At 41.1% G+C, this 26,682-nt stretch overlaps 2 protein-coding genes across 4 annotated transcripts in view; one reads left to right on the top strand and one right to left on the bottom strand.

The window, feature by feature from the left end:
- The window catches only part of LOC106993361 (uncharacterized), a 100,985-nt gene extending 97,742 nt beyond the window's left edge, over window positions 1-3,243 (bottom strand). Inside the window, exons 1-2 of the mRNA XM_077964890.1 lie at window positions 3,160-3,243; window positions 2,860-2,935 (exon numbers count right to left, since the gene is read on the bottom strand). Of these exons, the coding sequence (XP_077821016.1) occupies window positions 2,860-2,935; window positions 3,160-3,243 (160 nt within the window). The remainder of the gene's footprint in view (window positions 1-2,859; window positions 2,936-3,159) is intronic.
- Window positions 3,244-7,018: 3,775 nt separating this feature from the next.
- Window positions 7,019-26,388, top strand: TRIM34 (tripartite motif containing 34). 3 transcript variants are annotated; one of them, XM_028832486.2, is made up of 9 exons: window positions 7,166-7,192; window positions 13,508-13,622; window positions 14,459-14,950; window positions 16,021-16,116; window positions 16,823-17,053; window positions 23,155-23,177; window positions 24,403-24,503; window positions 24,808-24,834; window positions 25,134-26,388. In XM_028832486.2, the coding sequence occupies exons 2-9, from the start codon at window positions 13,614-13,616 to the stop codon at window positions 25,697-25,699; spliced, it is 1,545 nt and encodes a 514-aa protein (XP_028688319.2). In that variant the 5' UTR covers window positions 7,166-7,192; window positions 13,508-13,613; the 3' UTR covers window positions 25,700-26,388.
- The last annotated feature ends 294 nt before the right edge of the window (window positions 26,389-26,682 follow it).

The following is a 26,682-nucleotide window of genomic DNA, read 5'->3' as shown; positions in this document are numbered from 1 at the left end:
ATGAACTCCTTGGGAAAAACGGCCAACTTTGTGTAGCAAGTGGACTTTGTACTCCTATTATCTAAAAAGAGCCTCTGCATGTACTCATTGACAAAAGTTGACATCTACCCTGCATATGGAATATCTGTCCCTGTCTCTTAGGCATTGTACCATTAAGGCCAAGAGATTGCCATTATCAATAATTTGATGTCCCCAAAACAGTTTCAGTGGTAACCACATGACCGTACAAGAATACACCTCCTTCATTCTGTTACCAGAGAAGTGCAGGAATCTTCAGTTCTTTGTCTTACTTGGAGAAAGCATTCTGCTTTCAAGTCTTTTCCAGTGGAGAGTAGGCCTTTGTTATGGGGGATGCTCTGAACATATTTCAGAACGGTTCTTTCACTGTCTCTCTGCCAGAAAAGAAAGGATCTTTTTCTTGGCTTTCCAATATGGGAACTCACTTTGGTTTTTGGAGGTAAATTCCAAGAAAGTGGGGCGGGGGTGGGGCCCTAAGTCTAGGTGCTAGGAGTTTCTCTCTCTCAAGCTAGTCCATAATCAGCCTCCAGCAATTTGTCAGAACTGCTGTTTAAGTGTTCCTACCAGTATATGACTCATGCAAGTCCTTTTTCAAAAAAAAAAAAATTTTTTTTTTGAGACTGAGCCTCACTCTGTCGCCCAGGCTAGAGTGTAGTAGTGCGGCCTCGGCTCACCGCAACCTCTGTCTCCTGGGTTCAAGTGATCCTCCTGTCTCAGCTTCCGGAGTAGCTGGGATTGCAGGCACCCACCACCATGCCCGGTTAATTTTTGTAATTTTGTAAACAGGGTTTCAACATGTTGGCCAGGCTGGTCTCGAACTCCTGACCTCAAGTGATCCACCCGCCTCAGCCTCCCAAAGTGCTGGGATTATAGGCGTGAGCTACTGTGTCCAGCCAAGCTTTGTTTATCTTGTGAGGATTGGAGTAATGATTCTCAAGCTCTTTCCATGTTGGAACTAAAATTGGAAGTTCCTGGTATTCTTTTCTACTTCTGTGGTAATCTCTTTCTTTGGAAATCACTTTCTCTGTCTGCCCAGCTAAGTCTCCATTTTTCAGGTTACTGGTGTACATTATACCTTACAGTGGGAGGGTCAGAAGTACTGTCATGGACTCCCTCTGCAATGGCGTTTGTCAGTGTTCTCTTCCTCAAGATTAGCTTCTTCTTTCCATTGAAGTGAGAGGCTCTGGTAGTCCTCAGGAATGAAGTAAAGCCTGTTCTGCTCCTACAGTGAGATAGCTGGGCAAAAGCTGCTGTGCAGTGTTCACTATGTGGTAGAGTCCCTGTGTCTTTTGGGATTTTTGTTGCCAACTGTCCTTCCTCTGCTTCTAAACTGGTAAAGCAGTTTCTGCTCTGCTCCCAGCTTTGCTAGAATACTTTTAGTCCCCATATCTTGGTGACCTTTGGTGGAGGAAGGGATTCCAAGTTAGATACCCACAGTTTCTCTATGTGTAGACACACATCCCTATCTCCAGCACTCATCCATGGCAACTGGAGGAAATCCATTTCTATCCATTTTCCTTTGACCCCTGAATCCCAGTCGCCCCTTTATTGCAATGCCCGAGGCTCTGGATCACTACAAGCTGCTGCACTCTCTTAAATTACAGGTAACTCTTTTGGGATATTTATGTCTTTCATTTTCAGAATCTTCAGCCCCCAAGGTCAAGATAGGAAACTGGTTACAAGGAAACAAGGACTTGAAATAGCAAACACAAAAATTAGCCGCCACCACGCCCGGCTAATTTTTTCTATTTTTAATAGAGACTGGGTTTCACCATGTGAGCCAGGATGGTCTTGATCTCCTGACCTTGTGATCCGCCCGCCTTGGCCTCCCTAATTTTTCTCTTTTTGGTAGAGACAGGGTTTCACCATGTTGGCCAGGATGTTTTCAAACTCTTGACCTGGTAATCCTCCTGCCTTGGCCTCCCAAAGTGCTGGGATTTTTTTTTTTTTTTTTTTTTTTTTTTTTGAGACGGAGTCTTGGTCTGTCGCCCAGGCTGAGGTGCAGTGGCACAATCGCGGCTTACTGCAACCTCCGCCTCCTGGGTTCACGCCATTCTCCTGCCTCAGCCTCCCGAGTAGCTGGGACTATAGGCGCTCGCCACTACGCCTGGCTAATTTTTTGTATTCTTTAGTAGAGACGGGGTTTCACTGTGTTAGCCAGGATGGTCTCGATCTCCTGACCTCGTGATCCGCCCGCCTTGGCCTCCCAAAGTGCTGGGATTACAGGTGTGAGCCACCGTGCCCGGCCGAGTTTTTTCCTTTTTAAAAAACTCATTTCTCTGAGTTCAATGGAAATGGACATGCAACTATGCTATGTCTGTAATGTCTTTTTGTTATTTTCTTAACAACTGTCTAGTGTGAACCCCGAAAATCTGAGCCAGATCTCAGATAATTTAGAAAGTTTATTTTAGCAAGGTTGAAGACATGTGTCCCTGGCAGCCTCAGAACGTCCTGATGACATGTGCTCAAGGTGATCAGAGCACAACTTGGTTTTATACATTTTAGAGAGACATGAGACATCAATCAGTATATGTGAGATGTGCATTGGTTCCATCTGAAAAGGCAGGACAACTCAAGCAGGGAAGGGCTTCCAGGTCACAGGTTGGTGACAGACAACCTGTTGCTTTCTTTTGAGTTTCTGATTAGCCTCTCCAAAGGAGTCAATCAGATACATATTTATGTCAGTGAGCAGAGGGATGACTTTGAATAGAATGGGAGGCAGGTTTGCCCTAAGCAGTTCCCAGCTTGACTTTTATCTTTGGCCTAGTGATTTTGAAGCTCCAAGATTTATTTTCCTTTCATACTACCAACATGTAATATATTAATGGTAAAAAAAATCACCACTTTCGGAAACTCTTAGGCCTTCTTCTGGTGTGTCGCTCTCAGCTGATCTGTGCTTCTGGATGGCAGAAATGACCTGGACAGAAAAATGAGCAAGTTAAGTCATTCAAGAATATGCAGATATTTCCATGGGCGTGTACTTAGAGCTCTATGTAAACAGAGGAGGGGCTAACAAGGGTGGGCAACGGTCATATCCTCAAGGCTTGTTTACACAGACAGAGAGCCAGCTGGGAAATTCTCTAGAGACAACAGTGCAGGAGTAAAGTATCTGTCTTCTCAGATCCCTCTGGCTTTACTCACACCATTCTCCCGGGTCCCAAAGCCCTCCCTGAGCAAGGCACAGCAGGGCTGTCTTCTCTGCCAACCTCCACCTGCAGAACTCATTCGGAAGCCGGGCCAGCACAAGCATCAATAGTTGGAAAACATCAATATGTGGAAAATAATTTTACATAGCTTCTAATTTTTTTCTTGTGAAATGTTTCTGCCTTTTGGTGAATGTTACATTTTTATTTTTCAAATAATTTTATTACACAGATTCTAAAGTTTATTAGCATAGAACTGTGCTTTTTTAAAAACATTTTTAAAAATACTTTAATTACCTATAACGAACCACTTTTCATTTGCAATTTTATTGGTTATGCTACCTTTGTCTACTAAAATTTATTTTAATGTGTTCTACTCATTATTATAGTCTCTCAAAGAGCAAGTCTCTCCTGTATGAGAAGACAGAACAACTTGGAGACAGAAAAGGCTGAGATAACTTCCCCAATCTGAAATCCTCCAGTTGCCTCCTCCTGTGAAACCAGTTAGTGGTAGTCTGAGAATGGCTCAGAGAGGGAAGGGGCAGGCTCAGGTCAGAGGAAATGCTGATAGGGCCACTAATGCAACAGAGCTCGGACTTTCAGGCCTCAGCCCTACAGATGTAGCTCCAGCCCATCAACCAGTGAAGAAGACCTTTTGAACCTTTTGTACTCAGCAGTGCAGAGCAGCACATTTACTGAATGAGAAGAAAAATCTGGCTGGGCGTGGTGGCTCACACCTGTAATCCCAGCATTTTGGGAGGCTAAGGCCTGTGGATCACGAGGTCAGGAGTTCAAGACCAGTCTGGCCAAGATAGTGAAACTCTGTCTCTACTAAAAATACAAAAATTAGCTGGGTTTGTTGGCGGGCGCCTGTAATCCCAGCTACTCGGGAGGCTGAGGAAGAGAATTGCTTGAACCCAGGAGGCAGAGGTTGCAGTGAGCCGAGGTCGCGCCACTGCACTCCAGTCTGGGAGACAGAGAGAGACTCCATCTTAAAAAAAAAAAAAAAAAAGGAAAAGAAAAAGAAAAACTCTAAGGCCTCTGAGAACACCCAAGGGCCACAGATGCCAACTGTGAAGTGTCATCTGTTAACTTTAGCCTTCCTACAATACATTATAAACAATAAAAATGTACTCATATCCCATATTAAATATTAAAATTCTAAAACTGCATGAGTTTGTTAAAGATGACCACTTGAAATAATGGGCTGTTTAGCAGAAACATTAAATTTATCTCTCTGCTCTAAGGTCCTTTCCTTTCCATAACTTGAAGACAGTAGGAGCTTTGTCATTAAGTCTCCAATATTCTCAAGAATAACTTAAAACACATTTAGGGTTTAAGAATAACCAAAAACTGCCGGGCGCGGTGGCTCACGCCTGTAATCCCAGCACTTTGGGAGGTCGAGGCGGGTGGATCACGAAGTCAGGAGATCGAGACCACCCTGGCTAACATGGTGAAACCCCATCTCTACTAAAAAAAAATAGAAAAAATTAGCCAGGGGTGGTGGTGGGCAGCTGTAGTCCCAGCTACTTGGGAGGCTGAGGCAGGAGAATGGCGTGAACCCGGGAGGCGGAGCTTGTAGTGAGCCGAGATGGCACCACTGCACTCCAGCCTGGGCGACAGAGCAAGACGCCCTCTCAAAAAAAAAAAAAAAAAAAAAAAAGAAAAGAAAAAGAAAAATTAGCTGGGCGTGGTGGCACATGCCTGTAATCCCAGCTACTCAGGAGGGGTAGGAGAATCACTTGAACCTGGGAGGCGGAGGTTGCGGTGGGCCGAGATCATGCCATTGCACTCCAGTCTAGGCGACAAGAGCAAAACTCTGTCTCAAAAAAAAAAAAAAAAAAACAGAAAAAACTCAAGTGAACAAAATAAATGATGAAAAATTGAATGTCATGCACTCAGAACTGATGGGCTAAGGTAATATACACATCTCAACTCATGCTTTAACAAATCTGTCCAATGCTTTACTATTGTAAATGAAAGAGTATCTGAGAAAACTCTCAATCAATTTAGGAAATTTATTTTGCCAAGGTTAAGGACGCACCCATGACAGCCTCAGGAGGTCCTGACAACATGTACCCAAGGTGATCAGGGCACAACTTGGTTTTATACACTTCAGGGAGACATGAGACATCAGTCAATGTATGTAAGATGCACATTGGTTCAGTCCGCAAAGGTGGGACAACTGAGGCCGGGAGGGGGGTTTCCAGGTAACAGGTAGACAAAAGACAAACAGGTTGCATTAAGCAATAGGGCAAAGGAAGTAACCAGATATTCATTTATCTCACCTGAGCAGAGGGGTGACTTTGAATTTTGTCTGGAGTTTTTTTATCTTAGTAGCTGTCTTTTTTTGGAATAGAATGGGAGCCAGGTTTGCCCTAACCAGTTCCCAACCTGTCTTTTCCCTTTGGCTTAGTGATTTTTGGGTCCCGAGATTTTGTTCCCTTTTACACTATCTAAATGTATTAGTTACCAATATTGAAATAAGGAAAAGAAATCTCAAAGTATTAGGTTGGTACAAAAGTAATCGTGGTTCTTGCTATTATAATACTTTTATTTATTTTATTGATTTTTATTTTTTTATTTTTTGAGATGGAGTCTTGCTCTGTCACCCAGGCTGGAGTGCAGTGATGCAATCTCGGCTCACTGCAACCTCTGCCTCCCAGGTTCAAGCGATTCTCCTGTCTCAGTCTCCCGAGTAGCTGGGATTACAGGCGCCAGCCACCACGCCCGGCTAATTTTTTTTTTTTTTTTGGTAATTTTAGTAGAGACGGAGTTTCACCGTATTAGCCAAAGTGGTCTCGAACTCCTGACTTTGTGATCCGCCTGCCTCAACCTCCCAAAATTCTGGGATTACAGGCGTGAGCCACTGCACCTGGCCTTATAATACTTTTAATTTCAAAAGCCGCAATTACTTTTGCACCAACCTAATAATAATTGACTCCCTTAAAAGTAGTCAAAGCATATTCCAAAGGTATTGGATGTGGATACTTTTTATGGGAAAATTGTTAAACTTCCCACAAGTTTATTATTGTCCTGCCTGGGAATTGTCCTTGATCGCCATGCATGAGTCAGATGGAGAGGGCAAAAAGGAAAATTGTACCTTGTCAGGTGGTTTCCAAAGGTGGCACCTTTTGTTATGTAACGTGCTCTACAAGAGGTAGAAGACTAGGATTGTTTTGACGCATACGGCCCAGAAAATGAATCTATCAACTTTTATTCCTCACGAAAACAGAGCATGCTGTTTGTGGAGGCACAATGTGGGGTCATCCTGTGACCAAACGAGTGACAACTCTTGTTCAAGTTTCCTCCTCGTTAGGTTTGATTTCAAGGTTACCTCAGTTTCAAACCAGCCCTTTCTGTCCAGGGCACAAAACTCCTGATTTACTACTTACAACTAGTGGTTCTCAGCCTCAGATTCGCATAAAAATTACCTGGAAGACTTTTCATTTTTAAATAAAGTTACTGATGTATATGTTATGTGCAATAATATGCACCCATTTACCGTGCACAATTTGATGAGTTTTGAAAAAGTTTTACCCCTTTTAAAGATTTAGAACATTTCCAACACTCCCAGAAGTTCCTCAGCTCCTTTGTAGCCAGCTTTTCTCAGCGCCATCTACCTCTCCGCCCCCCATCCTCCATCTCCTAGGGGGTGACGTGGTACTTTGGTAGGTAGCAGGCAAGTAGCATCGCCCTAGTTAACAACCAAATATCTCTTCAGACATTGCCAAATGTGCCCTCTAGTGCAAATCCTCCATTCTGCCTTCGAGAATCACTGGATTAAGAGCATTACCTTCTGTCCAGAGGCTCTAAAGGACTGCACAGTTCATTTCACCTGGACGCTCCTTCCACTTTTCTCCTCCTGACAGCCCCCAAAATTTCACTTTCATTTCTCAGGCAGTTCCTCCTCAGGAGGGAGGGACTTCTTCACACAGAGGAACCTCATTTGTTGAATGAATCCTGACCACACCCACCCTGGCTTTTCTTCACCTCTTCAACCAGGAGCCGAGATTTCTGTTGGTCTGAAGGTGTGTGGGGAGGTTTGTTGGGGGGTTAGAAGGTATGAGATTCAAGGAGAAAAGTTCTCAATGAAGTTAGGATAATTTGATTTATGGCCCCAAGGCTGCCCTGCTCTGTCGGGAGCAAAGGCTGGCTTGCAGGCTTCCTGCTTTGAGTGCGCACTGATAGCAGCCTAGAGTCTGGGGAGGGACAGCCTTGAAAGCAGTGTTAAAGAGGCAGAAGGCCGCCTTTGTTTTCTGGAGTGTCTTTTTTTTCTCCAGGCTGAATCCAGTTCCATTGCCTTCCTATTGTATAATTTTGATTTTCTACCTTGCAAAGGAAACTGAATTCTCTCTCTCTCTTTCTCTCTCTCTCTCTTAAAGAGATGAACAGAAGATCTCTTATTTTCCACGCCCCTCCCTCCTCAAAAGAGAAGTTGGTGAGAGGAGGTCTCTGTTTTCCAAGTGTGTGCAGGGCTTAGCTCCTAGTATGCAGCATCAGATAGAATGGAGCCATGGGGGCATGGCCAGGGGGAATATTGAAGCGGGTTCTTTCGCTGCCCTCCTGGCAACCACTAAGCGGCTTTCTGAGGCCATCCTCACGTATTCTTAGTCCTTGGCCTGCCTGACTATAGCAGGTTGAGTGATCTGACTGCTGCACACTGCTGTGTTCCCTCTTATCCTGTGTCTTTCTGCAGGTCATCTCAGGGCTCTCCTTGCACATCCCTGAACATACTGTTTACTTTTACTTCAGTAACCCATGTGCCACCAGCGTCTTCGCCTGTCTCAGAACTCGTTCCTCATCATTCTTCCTCTTAGACACACCTTTGCATTGATTTATAACCTCAATTTCTTATTGCTTTTCTTTGCTCACAACTACTTAACAGAAGTTGTTTATTGTGGGCTCAGAAGGAGCCCACAGATTTAATCTTCTTGTTAAGAATTTGACATACAGTATGTCCTATCTTAAGCTCACTTGCGAGCAATTTGCACCTTGATTGATATGTTACAGATATTCCGACACATGCCATTCTGGCCTCTGCTCTCACCCCTCAGAGTTCACTGAAACTGCCATCCTCCTGGGGAGAATCCATGTCTGCCTACATACTGACTGTCTCCCAGAGGCGTCTAGTCAGGCACGAGGCCCAATATATGGGATAATATTGATGATAAAGCAGGCTGCTGATGTAAAAATGTGCAATTAGCATCCATTCAGCATTCAGAAAATATGAAATATACGTGGAAGCCTACATTCTAATTAGACAGCAACCATAGACCATATCAATGAATGATAGAGTACACAAGAAGATAACTAATACTATGGAGTAACATCTTTAAGAAGTTAAATTAGGATAAGGACTCTGTAAAGACCTCATAAAGGCCTTGCAACTTTAAATAGTTTTTATGAAAGTTTTAAATAGTTTTCATTGTAAGAAGAACACTTTTGAATAGAATCTTAAGAATGTGAGGAAATTAAAGCCTTTAATGGCTTTTCCCTGCACTTAAAAGGAGAACAGTGTGGATACGGAAGGTTGAGATGGGAGTGTGCAGGGAGAGGAATAAAAGATGAGCTCTGGCCAGAAGTGGTGGCTCATGCTTGTAATCCCAGCACTTTGGGAGGACAAGGAGGGAGGATCACCAGAGATCAGGAGTTCAAGACCAGCCTGGCCAACGTGGTGAAACCCTTTCTCTACTAAAAAAATGCAAAAATTAGCTGGGCATGGTGGTGGATGTCTGTAGTCCCAACTACTTGGGAGGCTAAGGCAGGAGAATCGCTTGAAGCCGGGAGGTGGAGGTTGCCAAGATCTTGCCATTGCGCTCCAGTCTTCCAGCCTGGGGGACAAGAGTAAGACTGTCTCAAAAAAAAAAAAAAAAAAAAAAAAAAGGGTGAGCTCTGAGGATTGAGGCAATGGGAAGGGATGTGTGATGCGGACCTAACTGGACCATTGTGAAGTCTGGCCTCACTCTGGATGGCATGGGTGTGAACAGAAGAGTGACATGATTGACATCTGCTTTAAGGTGATCACTCTATCTACTGATGTAAGAACAAAGATGAGAGCAGAGTGAAGAAGGGCAATCATGGCTGGGCACAGTAGCTCATGCCTATAATCCTAGCACTGTGGGAGGCCAAGGCAGGTGGATCACTTGAGGTGGATCATGAGTTTGAGACCACCCTGGCCAAGATGGTGAAACTCTGTCTCTACTAAAAATACAAAAATTAGCCAGCCGTGGTAGCAGGCACCTGTAATCCCAGCTACTTGGGAGGCTGAGGCAAGAGAATCACTTGAACCCGGCAGGCAGAGGTTGCAGTGAGCCGAGATCACGCCACCACACTACAACCTGGCTAACAACAGCGAAACTCTGTCTCAAAAAAAAAAAAAAAAAAAAAAAAGGAAGGGCAATGATAGTATCAGCAAGACTAGTTGAAGAACAATTTCCTGAATTCAGGTGGTTTCTACCGGAGTGGTGGCAGTTGAGGTGGTTGGAACTAATTTGAAAAAAAAAAAAAAAACTCTTTCAGCATTTTCCCACGAAGTAACAGACAGAAAAAGACTAGATTAGGGGTTGCTTAATGAAAATGATTCTATGTTAAAAAAAAAAAAAAAAAAAACTTTTGGGAAATATATTGACCAGAACACTACAGCTCTTGGGGAGAGAGTCACTAATGTGGTATAGATTGAGCCCTGGACTCTAAGGAGTAGCTGAAGCAAGAACTCAGTACATAGAGGAATGGGGAGGAGATGTTACGATGTTTCTGAGCTCTCCAGGCCTCTGGATGTCAAAACAGGCTCTACTTTCCTTATTGGCAGTTTCTGACCAAGGAACCAGAAGAAGTGTCTAGGATATTGTCTAGAAACTTCAAAAGACATCCTCCCCTAAAAGTCACTCTTAGACACACTCTAATTTTACTATCTACCTGCAGAGAGACTTAAAGTTTGCATTATCATATCCAGATGTTAGGAGTCCAGATGTTAGGAGAAGACTCAAAAGAAGGGTACAATCACCTGGCAGCTATGGTAACCAGTTAACCTGGGAGTTCTGTCAGGCCCATGGCACTCATGTTCCCTTCTCTACCTCCCTGACTGCTGCTGGGCTTGAGCCACATTGGGAAGTGGTGGGGTCATTTCTCACACGTGGGACCCTGGTCCTCTGCACTTTTCTCATTCTTTTGTCATTATGGTGGCAGCAGCTTTGGCATCAACATGCAGCCTCACTGTGAACATGAAGTCACAGCCCGTGGCAGAATGCATGTTCTACTGCTTCCTCTCCTGGAGTCCCCCAGTATTTCTAACTATTAGTTGGATACTGATTGGAATAAAAGATAACAAAGAACCCCACATCTGTGGTTGGCTCATAGCTTTAGCTATAAACAGGGGTGAATATTATCATATCATGTAAACTCCTGGTCTTACTAGTCATCAGATCCTGGTCTGACCAATGGTCATTGCAGCCAGGGGCTACGAGTATATCTCTTTTGTATGATTTTTAGTATCTGTACCATTGGCTGGATGACATTCACCAGCCTACTTTCAGCCTTTTTTCCTCCTTAAGGTCTTTTGATGGATGGTTAGAGGAATAGACAGGTCTCGAGGCCTAGATTTATCTCCATACAGCTTTTTATCGTACCCCATCCTTTTGCCAAGCGTAGGAAAGATTCCTAGGTTGTCACACATCACAGATCTTTCTTTCACTATCAAACCTGTTCAATTATATTAGTTTTCTAGCACTGTTGTAACCAATTATCACAAACTAGATGACTTAAAACAATAGGAATCTGTATCACAGCTCAGGAGTCAGAAGTCCAAAAGCAAGATGGTGGCAAACTTGATTTTTTTCAGAAGGCTCTATGTGAAAATGGGTTCTATTCCTCTCCCCTAGCTTCTGGTGGTTTCTAGCAAACCTTGGCATTCTTTGGCTTATATCTGTGCTACTTCCGTCTCTGTCTCTATTGTCACATGGCTTTCTTTCCCGTGTGTTTGTATGTCCTCTCCTCTTATAAAAACACAGGTCAAGGCCTTGTGCAGTGGCTCATGCCTGTAATCCCAGCACTTTGGGAGGCTGAGGCAGGTGGATCACCTGAGGTCAGGAGATCGAGACCAGCCTGGCCAACATGGTGAAACCCCATCTCTACTAAAAATATAAAAATTAGCTGGGCGTGGTGGCATATGCCTGTAATCCCAGCTACTCAGGAGACTGAGGCAGGAGAATCGCTTGAACCTGGGAGGCGGGGGTTGCAGTGAGCTGAAATCGCGCCATTGTACTCCAGCCTGGGCGACAGAGCGAAACTCCATCTCAAAAAAAGAAAAAAAACACAGATCTTTAAATTTAGGGCTTGTCTTTATCCAGTATGACCTCATCTTAACTTGATTACACCTGCAAAGATGTAGTTTTCAAATAAGGTCATATTCATACAAGCAAATATATTTTTGTGAAGGGTATAATTCTATCTACTAGAACAAGTATCAAAATGTTACTTACTGCCTACTGAGAGCCACCCTTTTCCCCTTTGCCTCACAGTTTCTTGTCTAAACTGACCTCAGGTTCTGAGAACTGGCATTGTATCATCATGCCACTACTCTGTGGTGCACCCTCTGGCTGACCACAAGCAATAATTGCAGGTTTCTTTTGCCATTTGCACTCATGCAGCTTAACTCCACAGGGGGAATACAGGACAGGAGATATAGCATGCAGGCAGGGCTGCTTCAGGTAAGCTCTCAGTGAGGATTTTTTTTTTTTTTTTTTTTTTTTAGACAGAGTCTCGCTCTGTTGCCCAGGCTGGAGTGCAGTGGCGCCATCTCGGCTCACTGCAAGCTCTGCCTCCCCTGTTCACGCCATTCTCCTGCCTCAGCCTCCCGAGTAGCTGGGACTACAGGTGCCCACCACCATGCCTGGCTAATTTTTGTATTTTTAGTAGAGACGGGGTTTCACCTTGTTAGCCAGGATGGTCTCGATCTCCTGACCTCGTGATCTGCCAGCCTCAGCCTCCCAAGGTGCTGGGATTACAGGTGTGAGCCACCGCGCCGGGCCTCAGTGAGGATTCTTATGTTGGTACAAGACCATGTGGATGTGTGTGAAACTAACATAGCTTAGGTAAATCTTACATCAACAGACTGATTCCCTTGTAAAGACCATGAACATAGCTTCCAGGGCCCTACAGAGAATATTTTGTTACAAGAGTCTCAGACCTCTTACAGAAGATGAGGTCTGTGCTTACCAAAAAAATAAAAATGAAATAATATGCCAGGGGATGGTGATGGGGATGTCTTTTTTATAGGAAGGAAGGACTTAAGCCTAATGATATCCCTTTTTTCCCCCACATGTCTAGTCTGACTTCCAATCTTATTTCCTTTACCTCACCCTATTTCCCACCCTCATCTGCTTCTCTCTATTTCTTCTGTTAACTTGTCCTGCATCTTCCCATCCCTGCCCTTACCTCCTATTCATTGGAAAGAGACTGTCACTTTTACTTCATTTAGGAAGTGTCACATATCCAGGTTCCTCTAGGCTCATGTGATGCCAAGGCCTAGGGCTTTTTGCATACCAACCACACATTTAAAAACTTTCGAAGATGTTATGATGCTACATCCTCCATGAACGGGGCATTCACTTACATAACTCCTTCTACCTAAAATATTTGTTTTCTTTCTCATTCTGTGTTCCTTTCTCTTTATTCAGCTTTCATTAAACTCTTGCTTATCCAGCAAGATATCTTGGATTGTTCTCTACTTAGCAAATTATTTGTTTTCTAAAAACCTATACCTCTCTATGATGGTGTTTTTTACACCTTCATAGGTGTAATTTTTACTATTTTACACTTTATGAATGATTATATAATTAGCTTCTATCTTATTTAGGTGACTATTTACTTTATTCTGGCTAATACCATCTGTTCATACTCAACTTTGAATTTTAATCCATTTCCTAGATTTTAATCATGGAAGATAATATGTCTTCAGTGAGAATTTCCCAAATAAACACAGGAATAATTGGCATTCAATTAGTGGATGTGGATTTAACACAGACAGAACTTCATTGCTCCTAAATGTAGTCTCCCGTTATATATTGGGACATCTCTCCCATGACCAACAGCCATCTCCTTGGTATTTCTATTCCTCAATGATCTGACATTGGTATGAATCTGTGATCTATGTGTAATTCAGCTGGTTACACCCCCTCCCCCAACAAATACACACCTTTTGGTTCCTATCAACCTCTATAACATCCTTCATGCCAAGATGAAATCCTACCATCTACAAACACAAGACCCCCTAGAAATTCCCAGCTTATGTGGTTTCCTCCATTTCTACACTCTCATAACACTGGATCCCAATCTACTTCTTTCAGGCTTTACCTCTGCTTTTCTTTGTTTAAATAAGTGGAGTAGCATGGAGACCTCCGAAAGAGAACTCTGAGGATATTATGTTCACTCCAATTCTACCTATTGAATTGGATGATCTTTGTAAGTCATTTAATTTTATTTATTCATCTGAAGAAAGGGAGTACTCTTATTTCTTAAGAATTTTTGAAGGAGGAACAAATAGGCCAAAGTGATTTTTAAATTGTAACTGGTAATGAAATCTCCATATTGTGGTCATTGCTGTTTCTGTGGGTATCTCTGGAAAGTGTGTGAGGGCATGGGAGGATTTTGTGTGGGTGGATGTGTTAGAAGGTGAGCACTTCTTCACTGGAAACCACATCTGGGGTTCCAAAGTTCAGCTATTGAAGAATTTCCAAATAATGGGAAAGAAAAATGAAACACTGATAAAGTTTTAGTCGTCTATGGAGAGACAGGGATTTTTTTATATATATATTTATCAAACATTGTGCTTCTCTATGTTCTAAACACTGAGGCTATAGCAGTAAAAAAACAGAAGTGCCTAATCTATGTGTAGATTATATTTTAGAAAGAAGACGTAGACATTTTAAAATAGATAGTGATAATAAGAGAAAGATGGCAAATGTACATTGAATGATGAGTTTGTGGTTGTGCTGTAGTTAAGTTTGTCTTATCAGGCCCTTCTGTGAAGGGACATGTAAGGAGAAAGTTGAAAAATGTATAAACGAAAGTTATGCAAATAGCAACAGGAGGGTAATTCTAGGCTGAGTAATGAACAAGTGCAAAAGCCTTGAGGCATTAACAGCTTGCCCAGACCACTTTCAGCCATTTTTGGTTTCTCTTCCTCATCGTTGTTCTTTGATGTTGCAGTCTTGGCCAGTCTTTGATGTGTGCGCAATTAGAATGCATTTTATTTGTACCATTCTTATACCATTCTTTCAATCTTCTCGGCCATCCAGGGGTCTTTAACCAGAAGAGAGAGGAGAGCCTCAGGAGTTAGGACCAGAAGAAGCCAGGAAAGCAGTGCAATGGCTTCAAAAATCTTGCTTAATGTGCAAGAGGAGGTCACTTGTCCCATCTGCCTCGAGCTGTTGACAGAACCCTTGAGTCTAGGCTGTGGCCACAGCCTCTGCCGAGCCTGCATCACTGTGAGCAACAAGGAGGCAGTGACCAGCCCAGGAGGAAAAAGCAGCTGTCCTGTGTGTGGTACCAGTTACTCATTTGAAAAGCTACAAACTAATCGGCATCTGACCAACATAGTGGAGAGACTCAAGGAGGTCAAGTTGAGCTCAGACAATGGGAAGAAGAGAGATCTCTGTGATCATCATGGAGAGAAACTCCTACTCTTCTGTAAGGAGGACAGGAAAGTCATTTGCTGGCTTTGTGAGCGGTCTCAGGAGCACCGTGGTCACCACACAGTCCTCACGGAGGAATTATTCAAGGAATGTCAGGTAGGGCCCTAGATGGAGGGAGTTGGGGCAGAAGATGGTAGTTGGTGGAAAGTCTCACCCTTTCATCCTTCTTTTTTTTTTTTTTTTTTTTTTTTTTTTTGAGAAAAAAAAGTCACCTGTCACCCAGGCTGGAGTGCAGTGGTGTGATCTCTACTCACTGCAACGTCCGCCCTCCGAGTTCAAGCGATTCTTCTGCCTCAGCCTCCCGAGCAGTTAGGATTATAGGCACCTGCCACCGCGCCCAGCTATTTTTGTTTGTTTGTTTGTTTGTTTTTAGTAGAGACGGAGTTTCACCATCTTGGCCAGGCTGGTCTTAAACTCCTAATCTCACAATCCACCCACCTTGGCCTCCCAAAGTGCTGGGATTACAGGCGTAAGCCACCGCCCCCAGCCTTTTTTTTTTTTTTTTTTTTTTTTTTTTTTTTTTGTGAGCAATAAAGGTTTTTAATCACCTGGGTGCGGGCAGACTAAGTCAGAAAAAGGAGCCAGCCCTTTTCATCCTTCTTTACCCCTTGTGGAACCATAATTTTGAGTCCCTTGATCATCTCCATGTATATCTTTCACCCTGTGCTCAGCTTCCAATGCCTGGGGTACATTCCTGCGTATTCCTTTCATTTACATAACAGATGATCCTAGAGTACAGTCTCTTAGCCTAGAGTGAGAGATTTTTGTTTTGTTTTTTCCTTTTTCATTGTATAGGTGATAAGTTCCTTCCCAAAGTTAGCTCTCTTGCTTCTCTAAGCGGGATAATTGCTCAGGAACATTGTGGCTTGAACGAGGAAAGAGCATTGATAAGAGGAAAGGACTTTCCTTTCTGCAGGGTAAATACTTACTCTAAGGAAAGAGAGAATCAGGCTACTCCTTTTGAGGGGTATTGATTTTCATCACAATGAATAAACGATACATTCATCTCCTCAAATTTTTCCCCATGTCATAGATTCTAATCACCAGCTTCACAGTTTCTGTAAATTGATTTTTTTCTGGCATCAACTTGATTTTTTCTCTGTTGTCCTCTATCCAGATACTGAGAAAGCTTATAGCTTGACTCTAGTGTGATTCCCTTCTCCTAGGGGAAACTCCAGGCAGTCCTCAAGAGGCTGAAGAAGGAGGAACAGGAAGCTGAGAAGCTAGAAGCTGACATCAGAGAAGAGAAAACTTCCTGGAAGGCAAGAGGAGACTCTGAAGGATTTCTGAGACAGGAATCTTGACAGGACCTTAATCCGAGGAGGCCTCATCCTTTTATTCCTTGACATTGCATGAGTCCTGAAGCCATTTGATTAGTTCTCTTCTCTGTCCTTTCCCTGTTGGGGGTGGAGGCTAGAAAGTGGACATGTTACAATTACACACACATACTGGAACTAAGCACAAAGATGGACTCTATGATGAGGAAGGCTAGCAAATACTGTGTTCCATTGCTCTTTTCCTATGAGGCTCTACTACTTCTGGTGAAAGACACTATATAAAGGACTACAGTTTTCCTCAAGATTCAAATTAGGAGTGTGGTAAGGCAGGCAGTCATGAATATCCAGGAAAGCGGTCTAGAAGCTAAGCCTTATGTTTTACATTTTGTCTGAGGGTTAGCCTAGATAAGACAGTTTGAGGTCATTGTTTTGGCAAGTACTGAAAGGAAAATAGTAGGAAAAAATAGCTTCCCTCTAAGTACCTCTATTGCTTCTACTCCTTGCTGATTTGAACTCCCTGGAAAAAAAAAATCTATATATAGATAATATAGGTATATATATATACAGATAATATAAATACACACACACGTGTGTGTGTGTGTGTGTATTTCCCTACTGCCTCCTAATCCCTTGCACAATAGGCCCTTAGCCTGACAAACTTATTACATCTCTCTCTTGTCCATCCTTGCAGTATCAGGTACAAACTGAGAGACAAAGGATACAAACAGAATTTGATCAGCTTAGAAGCATCCTAAATAGTGAGGAGCAGAGAGAGCTGCAAAGATTGGAAGAAGAGGAAAAGAAGAGGCTGGATAAGTTTGCAGAGGCTGAGGATGAGCTAGTTCAGCAGAAGCAGTTGGTGAGAGAGCTAATCTCAGATGTGGAGTGTCGGAGTCAGTGGTCAGCAATGGAGCTGCTACAGGTAAGAAGGTTCACTCAATCTGAGATTCTGGGAACACAGTTCCCTTCGGTGTCCTTGCGTTCTCATGCTGGTGGTGACACTAAGGGGTTTCTTTGGCCTTGCAGTGCTGCCTTGTCATCCATTCTAGATGTCATGGACATGAATGACATTTTTGTTAATTTATGAAGTAAGGGAATACATTTTACCTTGCAGAGAAGATCCGTGATATCTAGTTATAGTCTCTAGGCCCCTGTTATATGGGATCTAGTGTCAGGCATTCACCAGACTTCTCTTTACTCCGATTAGTCACAGGTAAACACATGGATTTTCAGGTTTAAGAGCATACGCATTTAAGAAATGTGTTCTATTTAAGTTTAAAATATGCTTATTTTTATTGTAAATGTTCCCTGTTAATTTTTTTTTTTTTTTTTTTTTTTTTTTGAGGCGGAGTCTTGCTCTGTCGCCCAGGCTGGAGTGCAGTAGCACGATCTCGACTCACTGCAAGCTCCGCCTCTCGGGTTCACGCCATTCTCCTGCCTAGCCTCCCAAGTAGGTGGGACTACAAGTGCCCGCCACCATGCCTGGCTAACTTTTTTTGTATTTTTAGTAGAGATGGGGTTTCACCGTGCTAGCCAGTATGGTCTTGATCTCCTGACCTCATGATCCGCCCGCCTCGGCCTCCCAAAGTGCTGGGATTACAGGCCTGAGCCACCGCGCCCAGCCCCCTGTCAATTTTTTTAAAACATAAAGTGATAGAATATTGAGCCTTTTGGGGAGATAGATGGACAAATATATAGACAGACAGTGCTTTCCTTTCTTTGCTGAATTTCCAAATATTTCCTTTTTAAGATTTGGATCGAAGCAGGAGAGTAACTGATTTTCATTTGTTGAATTGTTTCCTTTGTCTCTGGTGCTTATATCCCAGCTTTTTAAAAATTCTTTTCTCCTTTTGTCTTCTTTTCTTGTTTAAATTTAAGATTACTCTGGAACAGAAGTTCCTAAACATATTTTACACTCATTAGTATGGCTATAATAAAAAAAGATGGACAATACCAAGTGTTGGGGAAGATGTGAAGAAATTGAAACCTTCTTGAATTGCTAGTAGAGATGTACAATAGTAAAGCTACTTAGAAAAACTGCTTGGCAGTTGCTCAGAAACATAAAGAGAGTTCTCATGTGGCCTAGCCATTCCATTCCTACCTATATACCTAGAAGAACTGAATACATATATCTGTGCATAAATTTACATATGAAAGTTCACAGCAGTATTGTTCAAAAATAGAAACAACTCAAATCTCCTTAACTGATGAATGAATAAGCAAAGTGTGTTACATCCAAACAATGTAATATTGTTTAGCTATGAAAAATAATGAATTAATAATACATGCTATGACATGGATGCACCTTGAAAACATTATAAATGAAAGAAGGCAAGCACAAAGTTCTTTTCTGTATGATTCAATTTATATGAATTATACTTACAGACGTAAGTAGCAAATCCATAATATAGAAACGAGATTAGTGGTTGCCAGGGCTCTGGGGAAGAATTAATAGGAAGTAATTGCTAATTAGTGTACAATTTCTATTTGTAGAGATGAAAATGATCTGGATTAACTGTGAAACGATGGTTGCACTACATTGTGAATATATTAAAACCTGTTAAATTGTGCACTGTAAAGGGCAAATCTTATGGTATTTGAACTACATCTCAGTAAAAACAAAAGCAAAAAGGTTCTGTAGGCCCTTTTTTACGGTTCTTCCTTAAGCTCTTCACAACCCTTTGAATCGCCACCTTCACAAAAGAACACTGTGTTTATGTCATTTGTCCACGCATTTGTCCTATTTAAGTCAGTCTTAGTTGCTATTTAGTCACTTGGAATTTAAAAATTATTGGCAGATCAAAAACTATAAATGCTGTGGGATTAACATTTCACATCTAGATGTTAGCTTCAAAGAATGGCAAATGGAAAACTAAGGAACTTATTCTTTTATCTGAGTAGGGACTTTGGCTATTCCTCTCAATATGTTAAGATGTATGCTGTTGTATTTGTGGTATTTCCCCTCCACAGTCCTGTCTCCTGAGAGTTCCTGTAACAGCTTTCTTTCTATATGGATTCTTATGACAGTGACTGGGATGGATGGTGTTATCATATATCCATTGTTTGTTTCCTGGAGGGACTGATGTTCTTTGCATAAGAGCTACATTCAACACTTACTGCCGAAGAATGATCTAGACAGAAAGATGCTAAACTTGAAAATTGATGCAAAAGTTAGATGAGATTTTAGGTTATTTCCCTTATAAAAGAGATACTTTGATTTTTAATGCTTTCTGTAATAGTTTTATTATATTTGACCATTTTTATTTTTGAAAGAATGGAATGGTAGGTAGCTAAATGAGGGAATGAAGATGGCAGTTATTATTATTTTTAAAACTTTTTTTCAGATTTTTTAAAATTTTAGATTCAGGGGCACATGTACAGGTTTCTTATCAGGGTCTATTGCACAATGCTAGGGTTTGGGCTTCATGGTACTCATTATTTTTGTCTTGTCAATATCCATTCCCCGTTTTTCTGGTAACAACACCTGGAATTACTCTTGAAAGAAAGACTAGCATGTCTATTTCTATGCTTGTACTTGTTTAGACCTGAGAAAATCAGCACTATCGAGGATGAATGAGTTAATTATGTGTAAATCAGTGTATCCAACCCTTACGTCCCTACCAGCCACACTGTGATAATTTATTATTATTATTTTTTATTTATTTATTTTTTTTGAGACGGAGTCTTGCTTTGTCGCCCAGGCTGGAGTGCAGTGGCGCGATCTCTGCTCACTGCAAGCTCCGCCTCCCGGGTTCACGCCATTCTCCTGCCTCAGCCTCCCAAGTAGCTGGGACTACAGGCACCCACCACCATGCCCGGCTAATTTTTTGTATTTTTAGTAGAGATGGGGTTTCACCGTGTTAGCCAGGATGGTCTTGATCTCCTGACCTCGTGATCCGCCCGCCTCGGCCTTCCAAAGTGCTGGGATTACAGGCGTGAGCCACCGCGCCCGGCCACTGTGGTTATTTTAAGTTGGGCATCTGACCCAATCCTGAATGCTTGTGGGTGACAAAATTGTACTATCATTACAGTGAAGAGAAGTTGTCCCTTGTAGCAGAAAATAATACCAGTGAAGATAATTCAAATAAAAAGATTCAAGTTGCTATCAATTAAAATCTGAGAATACAGTCAAAATATAGGGAAGAAATGAGAATTAATAGGCACAGAGAGGCCAGAATTTTGACAGAGGTTTGAGCTTCCAGAGCCATCTGTGACTAAAGTAATACCTCTCTGGCCACAACCCTTACTTTCTTTCCAGTTAAGGCAATTTTAGTTGTTGAACAACAAAACTATACTAATAAAGAGAGCAAACCCATTTATTTGGTTGTACAGCAGCTGGTGTCATGAAAGAGTAAGGCCAAATATATTGGTACATCTTGCTCAAAACAAAGTAACCCATAGTGGTGATTATGGGGGAATGCAGATGACTAACAGAAATTAAGGATGGACTGCCTTGATAAAATGTTTTAGTGTCTGGGACAGGGACTGAGTGAATATTGATACCATTTTGACGATAGGGCATAAGAAAGGAAGCATGGTTGGTGAATAGCTTATGTTTTAGATATTCTTAGTTACTAGTGCCCGTTTTTTCTTCTTTGCGGAATGTAGTATTGTACCTGTACAGAATGAAGTCTAGCTGCTTTTTCTCATGGTCTAATAATGAGAGGCAGACAGACTTGGAAAAGAAGGGGGTTTATTTTTTCAACTGGTTACAGGGAGAAAGTTGGAGTAACTTATCAGACCAACTCAGAGTTACAAGATTTTTTTCTGGAGCTTATATACATTTTAAGCTCTATGCCTTCGTGTGGGAGTGCACCTACAAGCAGGAGTGTTTTATTCAATTTATATCTATCTTTAACTAGGGTTTGAGGTCTAGAGAGTTTTCTCTAGAATCTTGGAAAGTTTCTTAATCTTAAATGGGCCCTGGTACAAGGTGTATGTGTAAGAATGCTTTTATTATTCGATCAGACTTTAGGGTATGAGAAAACCCAGGCAGGGTCTTTAAAGGGTTTGCTTTCGCATTTCAGCCCTGGTACTCAGGCACCAGCTTTTCCAATTCTTTAATGTTTAACTTATGCATTAATCAAAATTATAGTAAAGGGATAAGGGAAACTGATTGTTCTGGTTGCTGATGGAAACCTGACCTGCCACAGTATTATAGAAACATGATTACAGATAAAAGACAATGATTAGATATGTAAAGGCTGACAAAAAACAGCACCTATATATGAGCTAAAATTAAGATTAGAGGCTGGGCGCGGTGGCTCACACCTGTAATCCCAGCACTTTGGGAGACTGAGGTGGGTGGGTCATGAGGTCAGGAGATCAAGACCATCCTGGCTAACATGGTGAAACCCCATCTCTACTAAAAATACAAAAAATTAACTGGGCGTGGTGGCATGTGCCTGTAGTCCCAGGTACTTGGGAGGCTGAGGCAGGAGAATCACTTGAACCGGGGAGGTGGAGGTTGCAGTAAGCCAAGGTCGCACTACTGCACTCCAGCCTGGGTGACAGAGTGAGACTCCATCTCAAAAAAAAAAAAAAAAAAAAAGATTGGAAGAGGTTACGTATAGGTGGTGGATAGAGCAGGACTTTTCTGTCTGTACGTAAAACCATGTCATCTGTAAAAAGAGATAGATTTACTACTTTCTTTCCAATATAGATGCTTTTTTAAAAATTAGTTTTTATTGGTACTTAATAAGTATATATATTTATGGGGTACATAGATTTTGGCAAAGGTGTATACAATGCATAATAATTACATCAGTCCATCAGGGTAAATGAGGTATATACATCACATCAAGCGTTTATCATTTCTTTGTGTTACCAACATTCAGATTATACTATTTTAATTATTTTAAATGCATAATAAATTATTTTTGACTATAGTCACCCTGTTGTGGTATCAAATACTAAATCTTATTCATTCTATCTAATTGCCAACATAGAGCCTTTTATTTCTTTTCTGTGACTAACTGCCCTGACTAGAACCTCCAATACCATGTTAAATAGAAGCAGTGAGAGCAGACATCCTTGTCTTTTCTGATCTTTGGGAAAAAGCATTCAGTTTTTCACCACAAAGTATGATGTTAGCTGTAGGTTTTTCATAGATGTGTTTCATCAGGCTGAGGGACCTGTCTTCTATTCCAAGTTTGTTACCATTCCTGTTTTGTTTTTTTTGTTTTTTTTAATGAAAGTGTGCTGAATTTTGCTGAATGCTTTTTTTTTTCATGTCTATTGAGATCATCATGTGGTTTTTATCCTTTATTTTATTAATATGGTATATTACATCAATTGATTTTTTTATGTTCAACCAACCTTGCATTTCTGGGATAAATTCTACTTGACCATCAGGTATAATCTTTTTGCTGGATTGCCAGATTTGATTTTCTTATATTTTTGTTGAAGAATTTTATATTTATATTCATAAGAGATATTGGCCTATGGTTTTCTTTTCTTGTGATGTCTTTGGTTCTTTTATCAGGGTTCTTTTATCAAGGTAGGATGAGCCTCATGTAGTGAATTAGGAAGTGTTCCCTGCTCTTCTATATTTTTGAAATAATTTATGAAGTTTTGATATTATTTCTTTTTAAACCTTTAGCAGAATTCTCCAGTGAAGCCATCTGGGTAAGGCCTTTTCTCTGTAGGAAGTCTTTGATTTCCAACTTAATATCTTAATATGTTTTAGGCCTATTCATATTTTCTATGTGTTCTTTAATCAATATTGATAGTTTCTGTATTTCTAGGAATTTGTCTATTTCATTTCGATTATCTAATTTGTTGGCATACAGTTGTTCATCATTTTTATAATTCTTTTAATTTCCATAAGGTCAGTAGTAATATCCCATCTTTCATTCCCGATTTTTTTTTTCTTGGTGTGTCTAGCTAAACGTTTGCCAATTTTGTTGACATTTTCATATAACTCACTTCTGATTTTTCCATTTTTTTTCTATGGCTCTTTCTTTCATTAGTCTTACGCTAGTCTTTATACACTTTGACTCATGTTTTCTCTTTTCTTTCTAGGACATGAGTGGAATCATGAAATGGTGCGTATGGGTGGCCAGGAGTGGTGCTTCTGAGTTATAAAGAAGTGTTTGTAGCTATTAGAGTTATTTGGTGGTCAATCAGAACAAAAAAATCTCCCAGAGCAGTAAAATTTAGATGTAACTTTATCTTAAATTGCTGGTCCCAGATGAGTATTTGAGAGTTCCATAACTACTGAGAATGGACTCAATCCTATAGTAGTAAATTCAGTGATTGAAGTTCAGAGCTACAGCCAGAAAGGATATTAAGGATGAGAGCTTTTACTGTCAGACTTCTGTGACTTCACTTGTTTAATTCATCCTCTGTCCCTGCATCCAGCCCTGGATCTTTTATTTTATATGTGTTTGTCATATCACATGGAGGGCCTTGTCAAATCCTAAAATAGGGCATGGAGACAGCTCCTTTATATTTACTTTGCTTACTTAGAAATAGAAGGTACCAGATCATTATGCAAGGTTCTCTTTAGATTTCCAAAAGCAGACTCGAGCCTCAGGATGGTAGCTTTGACTCTGATGATGATAATTGATCTCTGCCTGTTCACACACTTTAGAAGCTCCTACGGAAAAGTGTAGTCCTTGTTCCTTATGTTTACCATGGCCAACCTACTTGGAAACATCAAGTTTCTTACAAACAGATAAAATTCTAACATTTTTACTTAGGTGGTCATAACTTCTCCTTTGCCAAGTGTTCATGTTTCCCAGAGAATCCGAAATCTCAAATGTGGGCCATCCCACTGGAGTTCAGGCTTTGAACTAGGGCACAGGCTCACAGGATTTCCCTACAGAGCCCCACATCACAGTCAGGATCTACAGCGCAGAATATTACATCTCTGGCCCCTCCCAGAAGACCCACTGAGATGCAGTGAGTTTTCCACATATCACTTACCATTTCTACAGGTAGCAAAGTATTTTCCTATGCATTGTTTTATCCAATTTTTTATTATTTCCATTAGAGATCAAAGGAGGGTTTAATTATTTTATTTTTAAGGAAGAAACTGTACTTTCAAAAAATGAAGACCTTCCCAAGGCCACCCAGAGGATAAGAGGGAAAGTAGACACAGTCACATTTCTTCTGGATCCAGGGTCAGGCTCTCCCTTCTCCCCCTCCTCAGGCTAAGGGAGAAGGATTCAAGTGCATCAGTGATGTGAAGGAGATGAAACCAGTGATGTGGGAGGGATGGACGCAGGATGAAAGATGTGGGGGTCAGACAATTTTTATCATTCCTAGGAGTGAGATCTGGAGGCTGAAAAAGCCAAAAAAGGTTTCCAAGAAACTGAAGACTGTATTCCGTGCTCCAGATCTGAGTAGGATGCTGCAAATGTTTAGAGGTGAGGAGAAGCATAGACTGTGGATGTGGGATTGTTGTGGTGTCAGGTAATAAACTGTCTAGGTGGGATAACTTAAAATTGAGGACAGAGAGAGGAGGGAGGTCAGAAAAAAAGCAATATTCTGTGATGAAGAGGATACATTTATATGTAAGGAAAAGTGGCTAGGTCTTTGGTTTATCTTTTAATTCACTAGCTCACAGCTTCACGGTATTCCCTTCCCCTGTCCCTACTCCAAAGAATATATAGGTATCAGTGCTTACTCCTTTGTTTCTAATCGCCATCACTGAATCTTTTATTATTTCAGAACTGACAGCTGTCCGATGCTACTGGGGTAAGAAAAAGTTACCGTCTTTAAATAACTGTGTTCCATTTACCTTCCAGAAGTTTATGGTTTCAATGATATCTTCTGATCTTAGCCTCATGCATTCTTAGCACCTCCCAAAACATTTGCCTAATGCATTTCTCCAGTGTTTTACCCCTCCCACAATTCATCAATGCAAGTTTTTCAGTCACCTCTCAAGTTCCTTCATCACAATGTCACTAGATAAACTACTCCATATCTGTCACCTAGTCATATATATCACATAGATGATTATATTCATATATATACACATTTTTTTTTTCTTGCAGCGGATGTCACACTGAATTCAGTCAACCTAAATTTGAATCTTGTCCTTTCAGAAGATCAGAGACAAGTGATATCTGTGCCAATTTGGCCTTTTCAGTGTTATAATTATGGTGTCTTGGGATCCCAATATTTCTCCTCTGGGAAACATTACTGGGAAGTGGATGTGTCCAAGAAAACTGCCTGGATCTTGGGAGTATATTGTAGAACATGTTCCCGCAATATAAAGTATGTTGTTAGAAGATGTGCAAATCATCAAAATGTTTACTCCAAATACAGACCTTTATTTGGCTACTGGGTTATAGGGTTACAGAATAAATGTAAGTATAGTGCCTTTGAGGAGTCTTTGTCCTCTGATCCTGAGGTTTTGACTCTCTCCATGGCTGTGCCTCCCTGCCGTGTTGGGGTTTTCCTAGACTATGAAGCAGGTATAGTCTCATTTTTCAATGTCACAAGCCATGGCTCCCTCATTTACAAGTTCTCTAAATGTTGCTTTTCTCAGCCTGTTTATCCATATTTCAATCCTTGGAACTGTCCAGCTCCCATGACGCTATGCCCACCAAGCTCTTGAATTTTCTCATTTCTTCACCTACAACTCTTTGTGTTGACTTATCTCCTGCAACTGACTCATCTGCAACATTCAGACCATTGCTTCCTTGTGGTTTCCCTTCTTTAGAACTTCTACTCATCTTTGAGATGTACAGTATATTTGGCTTGAGTTATGAGAGATGCTTATTTATTCATTTACTCTTTTTCATATTTTCAGAGAAAGTTACCTAATCCCTCCTAAAGACACAGTAGTATTGGTATAACATCCTTGCCTTCCCATTTGTCCGTATTTTGCTTTACCACTGATGTGAAGAGGCCCAAAGCCTGTTAGCCACCATCCATGCTACCTAGGTAGTCCATAGGAACCACCCTGATGACCACCACCAACATCAACTAAAGGTTCTTGGAGGGTATGTCAGTGTTTTGCTCAGGATATCCCAGATACATCAAGGAATTAAGGAGAGGAAAATACAAGCAATATGTGTATTCAGAGTGAAGATTTTATGTCCAGAGTATTTGAGCTCTAACCCTGTCTCTTGTTTTCTAATCATGATGAATACTTTCTCAGTTTCTTTTTCCTGAAATATAAATTGGGATTTAAGAAAGTACTTAACTATTAAAATCATTGTGTAAAACTAAGTGTCTCTGAATGTAATGCACTAATTTAGTGTCTGGAACATAATAAATATTTGCTCTCATGATTACTAAAAAGTGTGAGCTGTGGTAATGTCCTGTGCAATAGTTTTGTGACCTTCAGAGGAATAGTAGTTGATTTTACTGAAGTCTCATTTTTCAAGTTCCCAGACTCCACTGTCAAGACCACTCCAATTTTAGTTTTGTTTTATAGAACTTTTTATACTGAGAGTAGGACTGTTCTTTTTCTTTTTAATTGTACATATTTAAGATATATATACTATTATGTTTTGATATACAATTTCATGGTAAAGTGATTACTACAGCCAAGTAAATTAATACATCCACTATATCATATAGTTACTGTGTGTG

The sequence above is a fragment of the Macaca mulatta genome, chromosome 14, assembly GCF_049350105.2.
Source record: "Macaca mulatta isolate MMU2019108-1 chromosome 14, T2T-MMU8v2.0, whole genome shotgun sequence".
NCBI lineage: Eukaryota > Metazoa > Chordata > Mammalia > Primates > Cercopithecidae > Macaca > Macaca mulatta.
The sequence above is the reverse complement of the archived record's forward strand: the minus strand, read 5'-3'. Positions and strand labels throughout refer to the sequence as shown.